The following is a 19008-nucleotide window of genomic DNA, read 5'->3' on the forward strand; positions in this document are numbered from 1 at the left end:
CGTGCGAGCTGGCACTACTACGAGGGCGAGGATCGTGCTCAACTACAATTGATTTCTGATACCATTATCTGATCGACGAAAACCTTCCCTACTCTCGATCGGGGTTCCTCTCTACACGAACTGTTCCAAGCATGGGGTAAGTAAAAATCATCTCCTTATCTAAAACTCGGACTTTCGTTCGGACTAAAAATCCTCAATCGAAACATTGTCCCGGCACGTGCGTCCCCGTGCCACTTCCATTGACGACATTTTTTTTTTCCTTCTTGGTAACAGTAAAACGGCTTACACCATTAACGGGTCGGCCAATAATGGGGTGCGGGATGAGAAAAAGGTGCGACAAACGGACGAAAAGACGGCACCACAGGACAACCGTACCGCAAGCGGCAAGGAGTGGAAGGAGGTAAGCACGTTCCGTCGCATCCTGCCCCAGATATTGGCCAGTACGGCCAAAAATTTCCTCCTGCTCGATCTCGGCATGGCGGTCGCGTTTCCGACGATTGTGATTCCGGCACTGCGGGGAATAAAAAATCGTGCCCCGGACGAGTTCCTGCACTTTACGCCCCAGGAAGCATCGTGGTTTGGTAAGAGTGTTTTTAACCAAGTTTAACTTTTTGACTATCGATCTCCGGCGTTAAATGTTGTTCCTTTCTTTCGTTTTTCTCAGGAAGCATTGCCTACATCTGCCAGCCGGTAGGAAGTGTCCTGTCCGGGATTATCCTTGAACCGCTCGGACGCAAACGATCGATGATTCTAGTCAACATTCCGCACATAATTGGATGGTTTATGCTACACTTTGCCGGATCGCTCGAGGAAATGTACACGGCGGCGATCCTGCTCGGATTGGGTGTTGGATTTATGGAGGCTCCGATCGTGACCTACGTTGGAGAGATCTGGTAAATAATGTTCTGCTCTACCACCGTACATATTTTGTGTAGAGCAAGAGACGCTGGAAGATCTGTGATCTTTCATGCAAAACTAAATGTACCTTAATTCTCACTGAATTTTCCACAGTTTTCGATAATCTCATCCGCTTCCTTACGTTTTCAAAAATATTATAGATTACAAAAACTATTCGAATTTAATTGCTTTCGATTCCTACCACCAGCCAACCATCGATCCGAGGAATACTAACATCCTGTGCCGGTGTCGCCGTAATGCTCGGATTCTTCATGGTTTATCTACTCGGAACCGTTACCACGTGGCGCACAACGGCAGCCATTTGTGCCTCCATCCCGATCGCCACGATGATTGCGATCTGTTTCGTACCGGAAACACCGATGTGGCTGCTGTCCAAAAACCGGGCCGATGATGCCCTCAAGTCCCTGCAATGGCTGCGTGGCTGGGTGTCGCCGAAAGCCGTCGAGCAAGAGTTCCAGGAGATGAAACGATACAGCCTGCATTCGGCGAAATGTGCCATCTGTGAGAAAAGTGGTGCCACCACCACCTGTCAGCATCCACCACTGACCGAGTGGACAAAGTTGAAGGAATTGACGCGCAAGAGAAACTTGCGCCCATTCGTACTTGTGATGCTGTTTTTCGTGTTTGGTCAGCTAAGTGGGTTGACCGGCATGCGACCGTATCTGGTGCAGATCTTCCAGGCGTACGGTGTACCGCTGGACGCTAACTGGGCTACCGTATCGACCGGATTGCTAGGACTGATCGCCAACATTGTCTGCATGGTCAGCATAAAGTTTGTCGGAAAACGAAGGCTCGCCATTACATCGATGACTGTGACCGCGTTGTCGTGTATTTCGTTGTCGATATATGCGTTCAACACGTTCCCACCGGGGTGGACCTCGTTCGACAACCATCCGGGCACGAGCCACGTCACATCGCTGGGTTACATTCCGATGGTTCTCTTCTTTATGCTGGCATTTTTCACCAGCGTTGGCGTACTGCCCGTACCCTGGATTTTACTCAGCGAGGTCTTTCCATTCCGGTAAGGAACAATCTTCTTTCCTTTTTAAATATGACCGTTGCTCATTCGCACTTGTTTCATTGCAGAAATCGAAGCCTGGCGTGCGGTATTACGGCCGCTCTACACTATGTCATGTCGTTCGTGACGACGAAAACGTACTTCAACCTCGAGAGTGCATTCTCACTGCCGGGGGTTATTCTATTCTACGGTGTGATGGGCCTAATCGGACTCGGCTTTGTGTACTTCTTCCTACCCGAAACGGAAAAACGAACCCTGGAAGACATCGAGCTGTACTTCTCCGACAACAAGCGCAAACTGACGGACATTTACATTCCACGACGAAATCGGGACGAAGAGATGGTAGCGGTCGTATCGAAACTCGAAACCGAAAAGGCGATGGAAAAGCAGGGCATCGACAACGCCGTCTTTACGGAGGGCGATAAATAACCGTAAATACTGAGCCTTCTGCCCAGGGCTGAGATATACTGTGTTAGTGTTTGTAAGACTTAATTTTATTTGTATTAGACGATTGTTAAGACAGAACAAAAAGGAAACCGCAAATCAGACTGGAATCGTGCGAGGCCACCTCCGCCTCCGACACCACTCACTCATACTCATTCACCTCATGCTCATTTCTCTGTATGTGTGTGTATGTATATGCCATAAAGAACAAATAAAGTATAGATTACTCTCTTACCACCGCATCGCTATCTGCCTTCTAGAATTGGCCTATCATTCGCTGGGGGAAATGTTTTGAGCGGCACATATGAGCGTGTCGTGAATGTCCTTGGCGTAACCGATCTGTAGCTTCACCACCTCGAGATATTGGTTGTAGGTTAGTGCGTTCGTTTCCGCTAGCGGCGGCTGGCTCGTGGCTACCGGAATAGGTAGATACTGCTGCGAGGAGGTACACTGCTGCATGCAAAGCTTTGCCGTTTTCTGATGAGAAATTGGAAGAGAAAAGCATGATTATTTCAACGATTCACTCTGTTTTACTTTTCAAACTTACCAGATTTAGCTCTATTTGATCACAGATCGAGTAAAACTCTTCCAAATGCTTATCGAATCGGGGCGCATTGTTCAGATCCACAGTTTTGCTGTAAAGTGTGAGGGACAGGAATGTTATTTTATGAAGCTATTATCTTACAGGGTTTCCTACTTACGATCCAGCATCGGCCAGTGTGTTTTGCTGAATGAGCTGAGCAGCGGTTTTGATCGTAGTTGAAAGGGCATCACGAAGCGGACCAACCAAAACCTTCACCTTGGAAATGTTGTCCACCTTCTCCGTTTGTTGTGCTTGCTGCTGGGCGGATTGGCTGTGCTGTTGTTGCTGCTGTTGAGCTTGCTGTTGCTGCTGTTGCTGCTGTTGAACCTGCTGTTGCTGGACTTGCTGCTGCTGCTGTTGAACTTGTTGCTGTTGTTGAGCTTGCTGCATTTGGGGAGATTGCATCATCCCCGATGGTATGCCGACACCTCCAGGAACTGGCATACCACCAACACCACCAGGACCGCCGGGAACTCCGACCCCTTGCTGCTGCATCATCATACCCATTTGGTTCATCATCTTCGAAGATGTTGAAGTTTACACAACCAAATCAATATTACGAGAAACAAATGTTAAAAGGCCCAGATATTCTAAAAGTTACGGGGACGGGAGCGCGATCCAGAAAGCAACTGCACTGTTTTGTAAACAAAGTTATGTTGACGTATGAGGCAAGTGAAGTATGCAAATTGGGGATTTAAACAGAAACAGCTCGTATGAAATATTTCAATTTCAGGGATATTTCAAGGGTGTCCAACACTTACATCGCTCGATATTGAAACGTTTGCAGAGGTTCAATTAAAATTGGATCCTTCCCAACAAATCAAAAAGTTTAGAGCCTTTTTTTTGTAGTGAATACTGTGTTAATACAATATGTTGACTTTACAAAACTATAAGGCAGAAATAAGTAAGTAACAAAGTTAACTCACCTAGCCGAATTCAAAACCGTTACTTGTACTAAAGAAGGACCACGTGGCCGCATTCGATTCGAATGTTCTTTTGACTAGAATTGTAGCAAAAAGCTATTTATAGAGCTATGTTGGATCTTTTTTTTGTTTTGCAATATAGTATAAGTAAAAGCACAAAATTCACAAATACAAGGATATCCTAAGGCCTCGAAAAGCTAACAAATGGCATTTTGTAACGGAATTAACCAGATAAAAAAGCTTTAGCACGCACCTATACGTGACGAGGTGTGCTTTTTGTGATTTCCTTATCAAACTGTTGTCAAACATGCACCCAGAATCACCCATCAAAAACCTTCACCGTTTTCTGCATGTATGCAAAAAGTTCTCCTAATAGATGTTGTCTCATCGCGTCCCGAAAACAAGGTCAACAGTCGGAAAACAGGCATAAAATATGGTGATCCAACAAAAAAAAAAAAAAAAAGGAGCAACAACATTTTGCCAACCGTCGTCGAACAAATAACGAGCCATGTTAAAGTGTGATAAAAATGAGCAATATAATTTCCAACGGCACGGGAGAAAAGTACCAAGAGACGCGTGTCAGCTTGTTGCTGTTAATGGCCACCTTGGGGACGGAAATACGTGGTGGCGATGCGTGGCCCAGAAGGAATTACCCGGTCCTCGTTAATGGCAGGGGAAGTTAATTGTTGGAGCTGCAAAAAACCACAGTTTGCCACCGAATGAAAATGGTTGTACAATTGTAAAGCACTTTTCACTTGAAGTTGAAGAAAAGTTAAATTTTTTAGAACTATTGCGTTTGTGTTGCTCTACTACTAGGAACTGTTACACAATTAGGAAATATTTTCCTTCAAATTTCCATACAAATACGAATGCAAATGCTATTTTGGTTATAATGTGCCATGAATAGAATTCCTGCTTAACCTCCGATCCTATTTCCGTGCTCTCATGCTACTTGTTGCAATGGCAAAGAATGCGCAAGGAAAATAGATAGCCAAGAAAAGCAACAGCAGCAATTGAATTCGCTTTTGGACCTATTCGCTGGAAACTAACCCAAAAGTAGATAATTGCGCTATTTATAAACATGGCATGGCGCTATCTCGCCCTTTTGCGTCAGTACAGGTGTGCTCGCATTGGCGTATACGCACCATCGAAAGAAAGCATCATCTCAGGTGCTCTATGAGCTCGATACATACACAATTTGCTTAGATACGGTTTTCGGATCAAACAACCTTTGAGTTGCAAAGCAAAAAGACAACAAGAAGTCTTACAAGGGCGTCAGCAGATGGCGATAACGATGCGGCCAACGTGTGTGTTGATTTGAATTTCAACGTTTGGACAGCCATAACCGGGGGTCCAAGAGAACAAGAGGTCCATAGAATTCTACTTTTGTTCCAGAAAAATGAGTTCTACGGTCTTCGACGGTTCGAAAACCGATTACAAACACTGAGAAAAGGCTTCGATGGCCCGTTTCCAATGCCAACGGGAGCGCAACGGAAAAATTGGGTCAATGTAACGCGTGCTCCCCCCTTCCGAGCAGAGAAGAACGAGGAATTACATCTGGGCAAAGTCAGATTCCCGTTTACGCTCCCCGTTCAGTATCGTTCCCTTTTTCGCCTTTATAATACAATCATGGTGCTATCGCATTCGGTTGTTGTAACAAATTCTGTGTAGTATAACGAACACATTTTACTCATCCCTCACCTGAGTCACGCGCGTCCTGTGCCACCTTCCGGGGAAATTGTTCGTCCTCTCCGGTACGAGCGCCACACAAACACACACACACACACACACACACACACACACACGCTAGTCGGGAGAAAGACACAGCTGGTCGACAACACGCTGTGGAGCATCTCATCGTAGTAGGCCTGCGTTTCAGCTTCTCACCTGCTGCTTCTGTGTGTGGCTGTGTCGGTGTGCATGTGTATGTGCGTTGGCCTGTCAGTGCGACCTTGATCCTGCTCGCTTCGGGCTTCGTCCTGCGCTAACTGTGTTTTGTTCGTCCTAGTCCTAGCAAGCATTGCTGGTAGCTGGCACGGCACGCTAGTAACGGTGGCTGTGGTAATGGAGGCCGAACACCGATCTTCTCCGGGAGAGTAACGAATTTTCTAGCATCCATCCCGTCGATAAAGGGAGGATTGATGGTATACTTGTGACCTTCCTCCCGGAAAGTCCCAGGGATGCTGTACAGCGTGTGCGTGTGTTGGAAAACATATTCAAATTTCTTCGATATGACAGGTGGCAACAATAACAAGCGCGGACGTTGCGCGATTGTACGCAACAATCGTTGAAATGCTGTTCTTGATTCGTGGTTCTGAACAATCTCTCTCTCTCTCTCTCTCTCTCTCTCTCTCTCTCTCTCTCTCTCTCTCTCTTTCTCTCTCTCTTGCAGATCCCTGTTGAAGGTTGTTTGCCCTATAAGGAAAATGGGACTACGGATTTAGTATGGTTTAAAGCAAGTCCAGCGTAATGAGGATGATGATTGGAAGTTGCTTTTCGGATGGGCCTGGGATGAGAACACAATCCTACAGCATTGGCAAGCTGTCTTATCTTGGAAAAATGGCACGCGAATCACAAAGTAGCATAATCATGTATAAATTAGTTAAATTTTAAATGAATTGCGACCAGCTGGGGGATATCGCTGTTGGCAGCAACAAATGAGAATGGAATGTTGAAGCTATCGTGCCAGGGATTCGAGCCATGGACGAAACAGGAACCGGCTGATAGGAAACAACAAAACAAGCTGAACAGACTAATTTGAACCATCGTAACGATATGATTATCAGATGCTGGACGTGCTTAATGGGCTGCTAATGGAGTTTGGCACGTGACGTGGGCCTGTTTAGAACGATCCATCTTGGACCATACTTTAAACGTGGTTGCTCGATATAACACGATTCCGTTTATTACCAACAGTTTGTTTAACGAGTCATGCGAAAACTTTACTCCTTTCCTAATGTTTTACATCAAGACGTAACATTGAAGGCGGAACATGTACCGGAATGAGGAACTTTGGAGTCTTCTTGGTGGGTGTTTGTAATTTTAGGGATGTATTTGTAGATGTCATTTTTAGCTTCCTTGATTCAAACTGCCCGTTAGTCCTGAAAACGGGGCGCAATCCGAACGAGCTTTTGATCTGGATGATTTTCCAATATTCAAGATAGCACTTAAATTGTAAAAAATTGTAATTGTAAAATTGTAGAAAATTGTACTTCATACGGTACCAAAGCTGTCTTTTAGTGTTTTGTGAATACTGGCCTCAAATCGGCGTATGTGTTTTGGATTACAGAAGATGATTCCCGAATTCTCTACTTGCGAGTCTCGGATGACCCTTCCTAGCTAGTTCTTGGTGGTAGCAGAGAGCCAGAAGTATTTTCCACCCACTGTTTCTAACACTGCAAGGATTGATCCTCATACTGTGAATGCTGTAACCCTATCAACACAATAATTTAAAGGTCTTGATGCCATGTACAAAAATACAAGAAAAAATTCTTCAAAATGTCTCCCAATATCTGTTCCTTAGGTTCTATAAAAAGCATTATTTTAGTGACAGAAAAAGGGAAAGGTGTTTACTGGAAGGACGCTGAGCTTTTTCCACACATAAAGCAGACAAGGAAGAAAACCGGGTACAGATAACTTTGTCATTATTTCGCCTCAATGATGATAATTTCGCAACCTGTTGGGGACTACTACATTGACGTCATCCGGACGAAATCCTGCGGGAAAACCATCCCCTCGTTACGGGTATCGATTTCATTCTTCTTCGTTTTTTTTTGTTTGGGCAGCCAAAGGTGTTTGCAGGAATTCATCAAAGCGGAGATTGCGGGAAGCCCAAACAGCTCAACATCCCGCAAACTAAGCATCGGTAGAAAAGGCGAAATCTTTCTTCAATCAAATACAGACGCAGCACAGCAAGTGAGCATTCTCACCTTACATCAATCATACCGATTGACATGATGCCGCATGATTTATGTTGATTTTGCCGCGATGACATACATTCCATTCCTTGCAACGTACCGCAGCCTTCGATGGATGGCGTTCAGTTCATTTTAGCGAGACGAATCTCGTTTTCGAAGTCTACCAATTGAAGACGTATCATAAGTTCCGATGTAGACAGCAATCGGATCAAATCAGGAATTGACTCTAATTTCGCGTGTGCTTATGTAAGCATTGCGTGCGCTTTTTGGTATGCCGGAAGTCATCGGCCCTGTCCGGAAGTTCTGGCGCTCAATATACAGTTAATAAATTTCCCCCATTTTCAAAGGCAATTGATGAAGACGTTCATCTCTTTGCTCGGCTTCAGTTTTTTTTACGTCATGGTGACTTCTTTTGCGTCAGGTTGAATGTCGAAGTAACTTTTAACGATTAAGTTGAACAACAAGAACAAACCCTCCCAAAAAAAAAAGAAAGAAAAGCAATGAAAGGAAAGCGTGTTGGCGCAAAATGCGGAAAACTGTTGCTCGCTCCCGAATAACCAAGTCCGGACGGGTTGTTAGATGGCCGGAACTGCCGAAAGGATTTCTCTCCACGCGTTGTCACTCTCTTCTGGGGGCTCTCTTTCTCTCTCTCTTTTTCGAATGGTAAAAGGGCATCGCACGTTAGGCAGGATCATTCTCCGAATGTCTCTCCACCGTGCTCGGGAGTGCTGTTGGTTGGTTGGACCGAAGCCTTCAAATGTTTCGAGCTCGAGGAAATTCTATTTTCGTCCTCGTGGTACCGCAACATTTGGGACCAGCCGTACACTCCCCGTACGGCATGCAGAACAGAACGCCCTCCCGTCTCTTCTTTGTTCCTTGCGTAAAGACAACCAACCCGAGCGAATAACCTGTGAAGTGGTTGTGTGGTGGTCCTGCTCGTGTCGTGTCTACCGTACTTCCATCCTCGTTCCACCCTGCCGGCCAACCCCAGTAGTGGGCAGTAGCAACAGGCGAAGCAACAGTTAGTATAGGCCATAGCCGAACAGTACAACCGAGCAGAGTTTCGGGTATGATTGGCCAGATCACTGTGCCTCGCACGGTATGGTCGGTACTTGTTGAGATTGTTGAGCAAATGAACACGCGAGTGAGCGAACAGCTGCTGCTGTGCTGTTGCGGCTGGTGGTGCTACTGATACTCGCAGATAAATCGTAAATGACCAGGACCAAACCCAAGGACGCGTACAGACAGCGGATGCAAATGTACGTCAACAAGCAAACGGGTTGAAATCGATCGTACCGAGTGAAGTAAAGTGAATTTCGAGGAGGGTAGGTAGAGCGAGAGAGCTTTAATTATTCATTATGTGCCTCATATTTGGAGTGGAACTGAGGAATCCTTACCAAAAATGGAGCTTTCTTCCTCTGCAAAAAAGCTACATCTTCTAATTGAAATCCATGTAAGCTTGGTTATCCTTTTCGTATTTTTCATCTATCAATCATAGTAACACAGCTGACATTTCTCTGGCTACTAGTGTGTATGTACTACAGTGACAGCGTGAGAAAACCGGAACCATTGCAGCATAGCACGTATAGTTCAAGTGACGGTGACCACACTTAAATCCACAGCATAACCATAAACGGTTTGTTCTGGTATTGGGATAGCATCGAGCATAAAACATAAATACATAATGTGGCCATCATAATATCGCGCGTGGGGCACGAACCATCGTGCCATCGTGCCAGGATGCGAGCGAGAAGTTTCGAAACACGCGCGCGACGAGAGAGCCGTACCCGATCTCGGTGTGTGACGTGCCGCGCGTGAGAAACGACGACGAAAACCGACGAACCGATCCACGGCACACCGTGCTCTGGAGGAAAGTGAAAATTTTCCTCTTTTCCAGTCGTAAGTCATCCTTCGAGCGCATCAGCACTGTTCAGACACAGTGTGCACTGTGCGCGCGTGTGTGTGTGAGTGTGTGTGTGTGTGGTACGGTGTTCGAGGGTCCTCTGATTCCCATTCTGTCAGCTTGATTGGCCACACGACAGGTGCTGAGGTTGGCGGTGGTGGTGGTGATGAAGATGGTGGTGCGTTTGCATTCGCTTAAAGTTCCTTCAGACCAAAGTGCAGTGAGAATAGTGTGTGTTTACTGTCGTTGCTGAAAGGACCTCTTTTTTTAACTGTGGAAAGCTTCCAAGTCCAAGTCCTAAGGTAACTTTGATAAGTGAAGTGGAAACCGGGCGAGTCCGGAGATGGGACTCCATTAGTGTTGCCCCCCTGCTGAAACAGTGCGTGTGAGATTGTATGAGTGTAAGGGTAATTTGTGTTTCTCCTGTGTATGTATGTGGTAGGACTACTCATTCCGGAATTCATTAGCATACTGCGACGTGGTGTCCCAGCCACAAAGAAAAGGTCCTCAAATCAGCAGCTTTTTTCGAAGGGTAATTCACCTACCAAGATGGACATTGTTGCACTCGAAGTGTACTTGGTGAGGTACTCCAGAAAGCTCCACTATCCGTAAACCGTAACCAAACGAAGCAACACCACAATAGGAACCACCTGTCGATTGCAGTTTTTTAAATTGAATTCTCTCATTTGTCAATTACTCCGTAGAGGCCTCGGTGGCACGCCATCGTGAGAACTGCTCCACACCTATACTTGGTTTCAATTGCGCATAATTAACCACGATTCCCCGGGGGTGCAAATCCTGGGCAGTGCCAGCCGTTGATGGCTGTTGATCGTGAAGGTGATAATTATGGCTTGATTTATCACCCTATCTCTGCACGAATCAGATGTGTATTCGTTCCCACGGGTTTTTTGTTCTTGTAACAAGCATAATCTAGCAAAGGACGGGAAATTGGGTGGCAAACCATTTTTCAGCTCCAATTCCCAACACACGAGAATGCATGGATTAAGAGTGGCGAGCACAGAACAAAGCACACAGATAAGAATGTGACTGGAATGTGGTCGCCGCCGACACACAAACACGCTTCAAGCGCTCGTCAAAAATCCCTCAAATCCTGTTCTACAAGCGTTCCTGGAAAATGCGTAAGAAATTGCGCGCTCTGACGGTATAGCATGTATATAGGAATAAAGAGCCCAGCCCTTGTGTGAAGAAGGTAACATTTTCCAAAGGCCCAGCCTTTCGGCTAAAACAGCTCGTCTGCTGACTGCGGAATAGCGAGCAAGAAGCACAGATCGAAGAGGTTTCGAGGCAGCTTTTTTTTTTGGTAGAAACAATGCGCAGCTTTGATGTTTTCCCAGGGTGGCTTTGTTGGGTGGTTGGATGGATGACTGCGCGCCCACACGAGAGCAAGGACATCCGGATGAGATCGAGCTCGATGGGATGGGTGTGTGTAACCTTGCGGCGATGTCCAGGCTCCGAGTGGCCTATTTTCTACGGTGCACAGCACACACAACATGCAGCAAGGTCATTCCAGACAGACTCTGGCTGGATCGGTACAACAGGTCTGGTTAGAGAGTGTCCTTGAGCGTAAAAGAATATGTCTGTATGCGCGCGTTTGTATGATTGTCTTTATTTGCATACGATCAAGGACAATCTTCTATATATTCGAAAAAAGCTCACGATTTCGTAAAGATTTAGGTGGGCAACTTATGGTGTCAAAGACAACTTACTTACCGACGGTGCTATTTAGGCAACGATCTAATAGCATGCTCAATGACAATAAAAGCTGTTCCTCCATCCATCCGAGGCCAAGTTTTCATTTTCATGGTAATGTGAGCAAAGTACAATGGCTCGAAAACTTTTCAGTCTATTGAAACGATGACAAAAAAAACTTTTCCTTTTACATCTTTTCATGGAGGGATTCTTTCCCCTCGAGGGAGGATGCTCACTCTACGCAGCACAGGCACCGAAGGCACATAACGCGTAGATTTTAATATCCGCATTCCCCGAGCGGCAACCAATTTCTATGATGGTACTGCTAATGGACTAATTTTCTTTATTACGATTATTAAAAATAATCCACTGATATGCTGCCAGTGCGTGTACATACAGACACACACACACAAGCGTCTATCTCGTTTTCCCATCACATTAGCATGAGCGCTAAGCTGAAATCATATTACTAGCGCGAAACGTACGCAATTTGATGCCATATAATTTTGAGCACGTTTCATCACCATTTGCCTCCCGGTGGTGGTCCTCATTTATCTTTCACCGTATAGCTCTACCCACACGATGATCTCTGTTCGCACTCGATCGATTCTGGATGACATATTGCGTGGGAAACTTCCCGGTAACTGGACGATTCGGCTACGCACGTCTTTGATTTCTTTCCACCACGTGTGTGACGTACATCGCATTCGCCAAAGCCCTTCCTATCAACGAGCATTTCGGCTGCCAAACATGATCGAACTGCCGGAGGTTTAAGAAGAGCTTTTACCCGTATCTGGCGCACAAATCGCTGGCGGGAAGACACTGTTGTTTCGTTTTCGTTTTTTGTTGTTGTTGTTTCGGTGCGGTAGAACTGCGTACCTCCATTAATCATACCACTCAGGATGTGTCAAGATCGGGACAGAGTCAAGAAGACGCACGCCGTAAGACAATCGTGACTGGGTGGTCTCGCCGAGTCAGAGCGTGGCGAAAGAGTGAAAGTCTATTGAATACGAACCGGAAGCCTTTTTTTTCGCTTCAGGAAGAGCACTACAGACAACGACGACGAAGACTGTTGATGCTGATGATGATGGAATGAGGTTTTCCAAGTCGTTGCCGAACGATGATTTAATTTGTACGGGTATAAGAGCTTTAGTTTCGGTAAGGCAGGCCTTTATTTATAGCATTCGGCGAATTGCGTCCTCGTTCGGCCGGATGTGATGATGGGAAATCGGTGGAAAACGGTGGTCAAACATCAACGTTGGAAATGGGGAGGGTGGGGGAAGTGATTTTGCCACTGATTGCGTGTTCATCCCACAACACGTGCCCTGTTTCTGGTGGCTGGTTGGTCAGTAGTATTGGGGCCAAAAGAAGGCACATGTACTAACCGTTGGCAAGATGTTTCTTGTTAAAGGGAGGAAATTTGGTGAGTTCAAAGGTAAACAAATTGATCAAATCCACGAACAACTTCTTCGGGTTTGTGTGTCCAGTAGTGAAGAAATAAAAAAAAACATATAAAACTTAATTTAACTTCCATCCCTTTCGAGGTAAATAAGGATCCTTCTGCGTCTGCTATTAGTATCGAATTATAACTACTTAATCAAGTTTTGATAATGCTCTCTTACCCAGTAAGAAATGCAAATCACAACAATAACAGCCCTTCTCTAGCAACAGTATCAACCAAACAAGCTTTTGCTTAAATACCGCTTACGGCCATATTCTATTCTACTTTCGGAATTTATCGACACATTCAGGTTCAACCGAGCGAAGGAAAGTTTATTTTCATCCTTTCAAAAAACCCATCCAACGCTCACGGAGATGCGAATTTAATTGAAATGTATCTTACATTAGACAGCACCACGCGTCAACCTCACCGACCACTCCACAGTACCCAGGGCTAAGCCCTTCCCTTTCAAAAGATACGGCTTATCATGCTTTGTGAGCTGTTTTTAGGCGCAACAAATATTCCCCGCTTGAGTTACATCCTTCGTGAAATCGACGTTCAACCGTGTATCGAAGGACAGGGGGCACAGGGCGATGACGTCGACGCACCACAGCCACGACGCATTTACATTCGACGAAGCAACCGTACCAGGTCATTACACTGCTGCCCGATATCCCTCTCAAAAAGCGCTCTCGGAAAACGGATACCGTACCAGGGTCCGCCACCGATACCACCACTGTACCCGTGGTTCGTGTTTGGGTATAAGGATGAATTTCATCGACTTTCCGTCGGGACTCGTATGCATCCCCGTAGCCGAAAGTGGGTAAAGTGAGGAGAACTTTATGTACTTGCTCTCCTGTTGTGCTTTACTGGCTTGGTAGAAGATTACACCCGATGCTGGGACTCGATTTGAGAACCTAAAAATAAACCTCCATTTGTCATGGGTTCGGGTTTGAGGTATAGGATTTTCTCTCCGGTGTCCACGTAGAAAATGATTTTCCGTAGGATGATGTATGTGAGGCATACGTTTTAAAAACGCTTCCGATTGGTACGAGTGTGACAAGCAAGGACGAGTTGATGAAGAACAGACCGTCAGCCAGTGTGCCTTTCCTTCAGGCATTTCCTTTTCTATGCTTCTACCGATATTACGCTTTTTTGGAGGTCTTTTTTGAAATTGAGAAAAATAGAGCATGTGCATGCTTAGAATGTATGCCAAAGGTGTTACCCTAGTTCGGCGTAAATTGGAATAAAAACCGCAAAAGATTGTACAAGATTGGATTTTTTCAACCATGAGAAAGAAGTGTGAAGGAACAACGTCTCCGGACGTTCTAAACAAGAGATTATAACTTAAACTGTCTAATTTCATGTATAATAATTAGGTCGATTCAATCCTATCCAACGTATTTTTCTATCCAACTTTGTCTAACAAACAGGAGCAAACAGAACCACCATTCACGAGCTCTCCATTGATCTAGCCAGCAGTTAAAGTGAATGTACATGAATTCTATTACCTTACCAATCATTCACACACAAAAAAAGCATCGCCCTAGACACTTTAGGCCAGCGATCCCGTTTGTAGTAGGGTCTGTTCGTCGTGGTCGATCTGGGTAAGCGCTTCCTGGAGGAGTTTCTTAATGCCACTCGATTGACTTCTAACTTCGGAAGCACTCGATAGCGCTCAATAGCGGCAAACCACCACGGTACATTTACTACCGTGATTCGCGACCATAAACCGCTTTAATGGGCTTGTAAAAGCTAACATGGAGGAGGCTACACCGTTTGCTGCAGAAAGCCACGCGAAAACGTGACGTTTCAGGAGATAGCTTTAAGCACGGTGCAACAACAACGATGGCGGTCCTCTGTGGGTGGGGTGGAACTCGTATAAACCATAGAAGAAAAAAAAAAAAATTAATGCAAACTTTTCGCCAACACAACCGTTTTGCGGCTGTCGAAGTTGTCGAATATTGTGGAGAGAAAAGACTTTGTTGGTGAACATGTCGAACGACGGATAAACAACACCGGAGGTGGGCACGGAAGAAACGGACGAAAGTTCCCACGAACAACTTTAGGGAAAAATAACCCAGCACAAGCGCAGATGCACACACACACACACGTGCTTGGCCATGGCCCAAACCAAATGGCAGAAAAAGCATCATCGAGGGAAGCATAAATATTATTTTAATGCATACCAATAAAACGAGCCATTTTATTAACGATCCACTGGGAAAGAAAACTCGCTGTATCTGCTCGTTTCGCGAATGGGAGGGCGCGTTAAGCATGCAAAGTTCTTTTGCAATCGGTCGATTTTGCAACGTTCAGTCAATTCGGACGAAGATATGCGATACAAACATGATTATAAATAACCCTTCAAGTTTATTATTGATTTGATTAACAAAATGAATCATTCAAATCGCTTCACAAACAAAAAAATGGCGGCAATTGCATGTTTTGTGTGTGGTTAACCGTTCGTGTGAGTGCAGTGCTTTAAGCCAACAATACTGCCCTGTGAATGACTATTCTTTTCAATTGTCTTTCAATTGTCAGTAACATTGTCGGGAATTTTGCTACCGCAAGACGAGTGACGACGAACTTCCGCATCAATGTCACTCCGTGGAGAGAGAACAAGCGGAAGCGCTAGACAGAAATGTTAGACGGGATGATGCCGGTGCGAACACAAACGTTGATGATGATGATGATGGGTTGAAAAAATGCACCTCGAGCAGGATGTAATGAGAAGTAGAGTACGATAATGCTCTTAGTGCAATGGCACAACGACAATTCGAAAGCTTCAGGCACTCGAGTTGCCATTGCACACAAGTGCATTGGCCCGGTCGTCAACCGCCGTTTGCTATGATGGCGTTGACTCGGCGGAACTGGGCTGACATCGTTGTTTCCCATGCCTGTTTCGTACAATCACAGGAAATGACTATCCTTTTCCACCGATTTGCTATTATTTGTTGACATTTTACGGTGGAAGCAATGCAAACAGAAGTGTAGCCATGCTTTTATATGCAGAAATCATCTCTTTATTAACTTTTTTTTCCTTTCTGCTCGCTTTTATTGGAAGAAGGATGTTTACAAGGCTTGTGAGACACTTTTTTTTCTCTCACGTTCAGAACTTATCGTGCCACTTGACATACGGACGGTGATGTTCGGCAGCAGGAAACTGGTGTCCATCAAGCTGATTGAATATGTGCACCTCCATTTATACCGATCCGCTTGATAATTCTACCCGTCTTGCTGGACACCACCACCATACACACGGCGTACACCGACAAAACGAAAGCAATTTAAATATTGAACTCACGAAAAATCAATCATCTCGCTGGATTACATTAGCCGCTTATGAGAGTGAAAGAAACGAGCGCGCGCCTCGTGTATTCGTGTATACTACACAAAATGTCATTTTCATCGAGCACCAGGCGTCTCCATCTAGTGGTGTTGTGTGTGATGAAAACGGGATCAAGCAAGAAAAAAAAAAAAATGCTCCACTCACATATGCCGATGGGGTTTTTTTTTCTTCCCTTCTATCTCGTCTATTATTGGTTATCGATTGAAGCCATTGAAATATTATCCCCTTGATACAGAGCGCGTGTGTTTCATTGTGGAATAGGAAGCGCGTAAGCTTTCTCCTCCATATATACGAGCCTTCGAGCCGGTTAGGAAACGGGCGGTATGGAACAGGGAGGTCGAGATCGAGTTTTGTTCTTCTATAGCTTGGTTTTTTCCTACTCGACCCCGATTGCTGAATGGTAATAGGTTTTGTATTACTCTTCGCTAAATTATCCTCCCGCTACGATGCTACGATTTCCCGTTGGGATTTGTTTTTCTAATCAAATTTCATTCGTCACGTTTGCGTATGGTTCTCGGGGGTTATGTGTTTGCGTGTGATAAAAAAGGATAAGCTAGAGATATAATTGACCACCATACAATCTCAATCGATCGTACATTCTTCTTTTTTTTTAGATCGGGACAAATGGTGCAAAAGAAAATTTCTATCGTGTGTTACTCCAACTCCAGAAGGCTAGATAAAAAGTCTACAAATGCAAAACACAACACAGCATAAGGTTTTGTTCGAGAGCGAAAGAATACGGTAGGAAAGTAATACAAGCGCTCATATAACCACATCATACAAACCACCAGAGAACACACCGGGAAGGTCAGGCTTGTAAAAGTTTTGCCTCCTTTTTTATTGGAATTTTGCTTTTACTTCTAATCTACCCACCTTTCTGGCTTCTTTACGTGCCTTTGTCTGTGTGTGCAGGCTCGAGAAAAGTTATGCTTATCGCCCAGCCTAGCAGAGTTCCGAAACCACACAACCACCGAACCCGTTAACGTCATCACGTCCATCAGCAGCACATAATTTCGTTGGAAATTCTTCTTCAAAGGGTTTTAAAAGTGGAACGACTGAGTGGGCTCCATTACCACCGGCGCCATCTTTGCCTAACCACCACGTCACTCACTAGCGTCGCAGTAAATGATGCTTTATCTGCCACTGAAGTTGGAGTTGAAGCCATCTCCGCGTTGTACGGCCCGAGGATGCTCTAGAGTAGCGTGCAAAAGGTTCATTTGTCTCCATTAGGCTTCAACGTGGTGGGCACCCCATCTGTGGGACCAAGAATCTTCGTTCTGTTCGGTGCTGTGATACGGGTGGTTCAAGATGATCCTCCAAGCCTGCCCGAGAAAAGCTCGCGCCTCTAAAGACTTTCTTGTGGTCTCGTGCAGGTTGCTGATTTCAGCGGCAGTGCCGATACTGCCGGGTGCGGTTCTAAATGGTGCCATAAATCCGGTAATTTAACACCAATCGTTGCTCGGGAGAGATCAAATGAACGGGGCGAATTGAAACCTCTCTGCCCTGGTGCCAGGTTGATCGAGTGTAAATGGATTATCGTTATGGGTGTTTAGATTTTGTTTCTTCCCCTTTGCTCTGGGTTTCGTGATTTATTCGCTCCTATCCTTTCTCTCTGGAGGAATGCGAACAGATTAGCACACAAGTCAACCGCAACCACAGAACCGGGGCGTGTAAACCACGCGAGTTTTCCACGAAATTAGTACGTTTCTTTTGCGAAGCATGCGCTAACCTCACACTGCAGCGTCGATAAATAGCCGTGTTTATGCGTTCGGAGGTTTGGGAATCCTTGCGCATATTTAATAAAATTATTTGCAAGCGCGAATAAACATAATTTTCGGCACACGGTAGCTTGTTGTTTTCTTGGCTGCCGGTGGGATGGTGTTTTTAGATGGAAGCTGGCAGCAGCAACTGATAAGCTGTTATTATTCATCCGTCTCTCTTCTTCACTTTCTCGCCAGTTTGCCAGCTGCCTCGCCATGATTAGCATGGTGAACTAGAGGGAGCACCTGGAAGACGAGTACAGACACGGCGTAGCTCATCAACAAGCCCTCAGTAAATAATGAATTTCTGAGGGCCGCAGCAGACTTCATCGTCGCTTTATCGAGCGCGCCCGGTCCGGCACCGCAAGCCAGCCAGCCACCGGCGACCGGCGCGGGTGTACTCGAGGGAAGCCGCGACAACCACGGCCCTCACACAAGGGGCAACACTTTAACGGTGGTCGACGAGGGGGCTGAAACACGGTGCCTGGCACAATGACGTTTTCTCATTGCTACTGCTGCTACCATCACCGCCGCTGACGAGTGCGAGCAAAAAGAGAACAAAACCTGAACAAACAAACAAACGCGTACGCCCTGCCGAGTCACCAGGGGGAACGATATTGACGGGCGCACTGCGTGACAGCATGTGACAACAGTCAAACAATGCACTGCTTTGTGGGAATCGAATCGCGATCGAGAAACGTGCCCAGTATTATGCCAATCGAAGACGGCACCCAGAGACAAGCGGACAGTAAAGCAGTAAAGTGGCCGAATTGAACGTGTCCTTACAGGCGACGTTCAAAGCACGCTGCTCTGCGGAAGTGTGGTTGGAAGTGTCTGTGTGACTGTGTGTGTGTTTGTGTAAAACTGGTGAAGATGACACTTGCCCATGGAGCAGCAACGATGACAATAGCAGTGGCATTTCGGGAAGTATTCACCAGACAGCATCAAACATTTAGCGAAAATAAGGCCACCGTCAGTGAGTGCCGGTGTGCCTGTGGCTAGTGAGAAGAGTTCCAGCATTGTGAAGTGTAATTTTTGC

At 45.7% G+C, this 19008-nt stretch overlaps 4 protein-coding genes across 4 annotated transcripts in view; 1 reads left to right on the top strand and 3 right to left on the bottom strand.

The window, feature by feature from the left end:
* LOC126559372 (DNA-directed RNA polymerase II subunit Rpb4) overlaps window positions 1-19008 on the bottom strand; it is a 254757-nt gene that overhangs the window by 109173 nt on the left and 126576 nt on the right. The window lies entirely within an intron of this gene.
* Window positions 1-19008, bottom strand: part of LOC126558456 (glycerophosphodiester phosphodiesterase 1) — a 357972-nt gene that overhangs the window by 79337 nt on the left and 259627 nt on the right. The gene's annotated exons all lie outside the window — the stretch shown is intronic.
* On the top strand, window positions 132-2366 carry LOC126559965 (facilitated trehalose transporter Tret1-like). Its single transcript, XM_050216126.1, has 5 exons — window positions 132-136; window positions 256-581; window positions 665-893; window positions 1106-1939; window positions 2005-2366. The coding sequence occupies exons 1-5, from the start codon at window positions 132-134 to the stop codon at window positions 2363-2365; spliced, it is 1755 nt and encodes a 584-aa protein (XP_050072083.1). The 3' UTR covers window position 2366.
* Window positions 2639-3499, bottom strand: LOC126558961 (mediator of RNA polymerase II transcription subunit 29). The gene is made up of 3 exons (XM_050215053.1): window positions 3082-3499; window positions 2928-3015; window positions 2639-2857 (listed from the first exon to the last, which is right to left on the bottom strand). Exons 1-3 carry the CDS (start codon window positions 3480-3482, stop codon window positions 2651-2653), a joined length of 696 nt encoding a protein of 231 aa, XP_050071010.1. The 5' UTR covers window positions 3483-3499; the 3' UTR covers window positions 2639-2650.

The sequence above is a fragment of the Anopheles maculipalpis genome, chromosome 2RL, assembly GCF_943734695.1.
Source record: "Anopheles maculipalpis chromosome 2RL, idAnoMacuDA_375_x, whole genome shotgun sequence".
NCBI lineage: Eukaryota > Metazoa > Arthropoda > Insecta > Diptera > Culicidae > Anopheles > Anopheles maculipalpis.

Coding starts and splice junctions, on each gene's coding strand:
- LOC126559965 (XM_050216126.1), top strand. Junction 582..664: donor CCAGGAAGCATCGTGGTTTG/GTAAGAGTGTTT, acceptor CGTTTTTCTCAG/GAAGCATTGCCTACATCTGC. Junction 894..1,105: donor ACCTACGTTGGAGAGATCTG/GTAAATAATGTT, acceptor TCCTACCACCAG/CCAACCATCGATCCGAGGAA.
- LOC126558961 (XM_050215053.1), bottom strand. CDS start 3,482: ATGATGAACCAAATGGGTATGATGATGCAGCAGCAAGGGGTCGGAGTT. Junction 3,016..3,081: donor ACACTGGCCGATGCTGGATC/GTAAGTAGGAAA, acceptor CACACTTTACAG/CAAAACTGTGGATCTGAACA. Junction 2,858..2,927: donor ATCAAATAGAGCTAAATCTG/GTAAGTTTGAAA, acceptor ATTTCTCATCAG/AAAACGGCAAAGCTTTGCAT.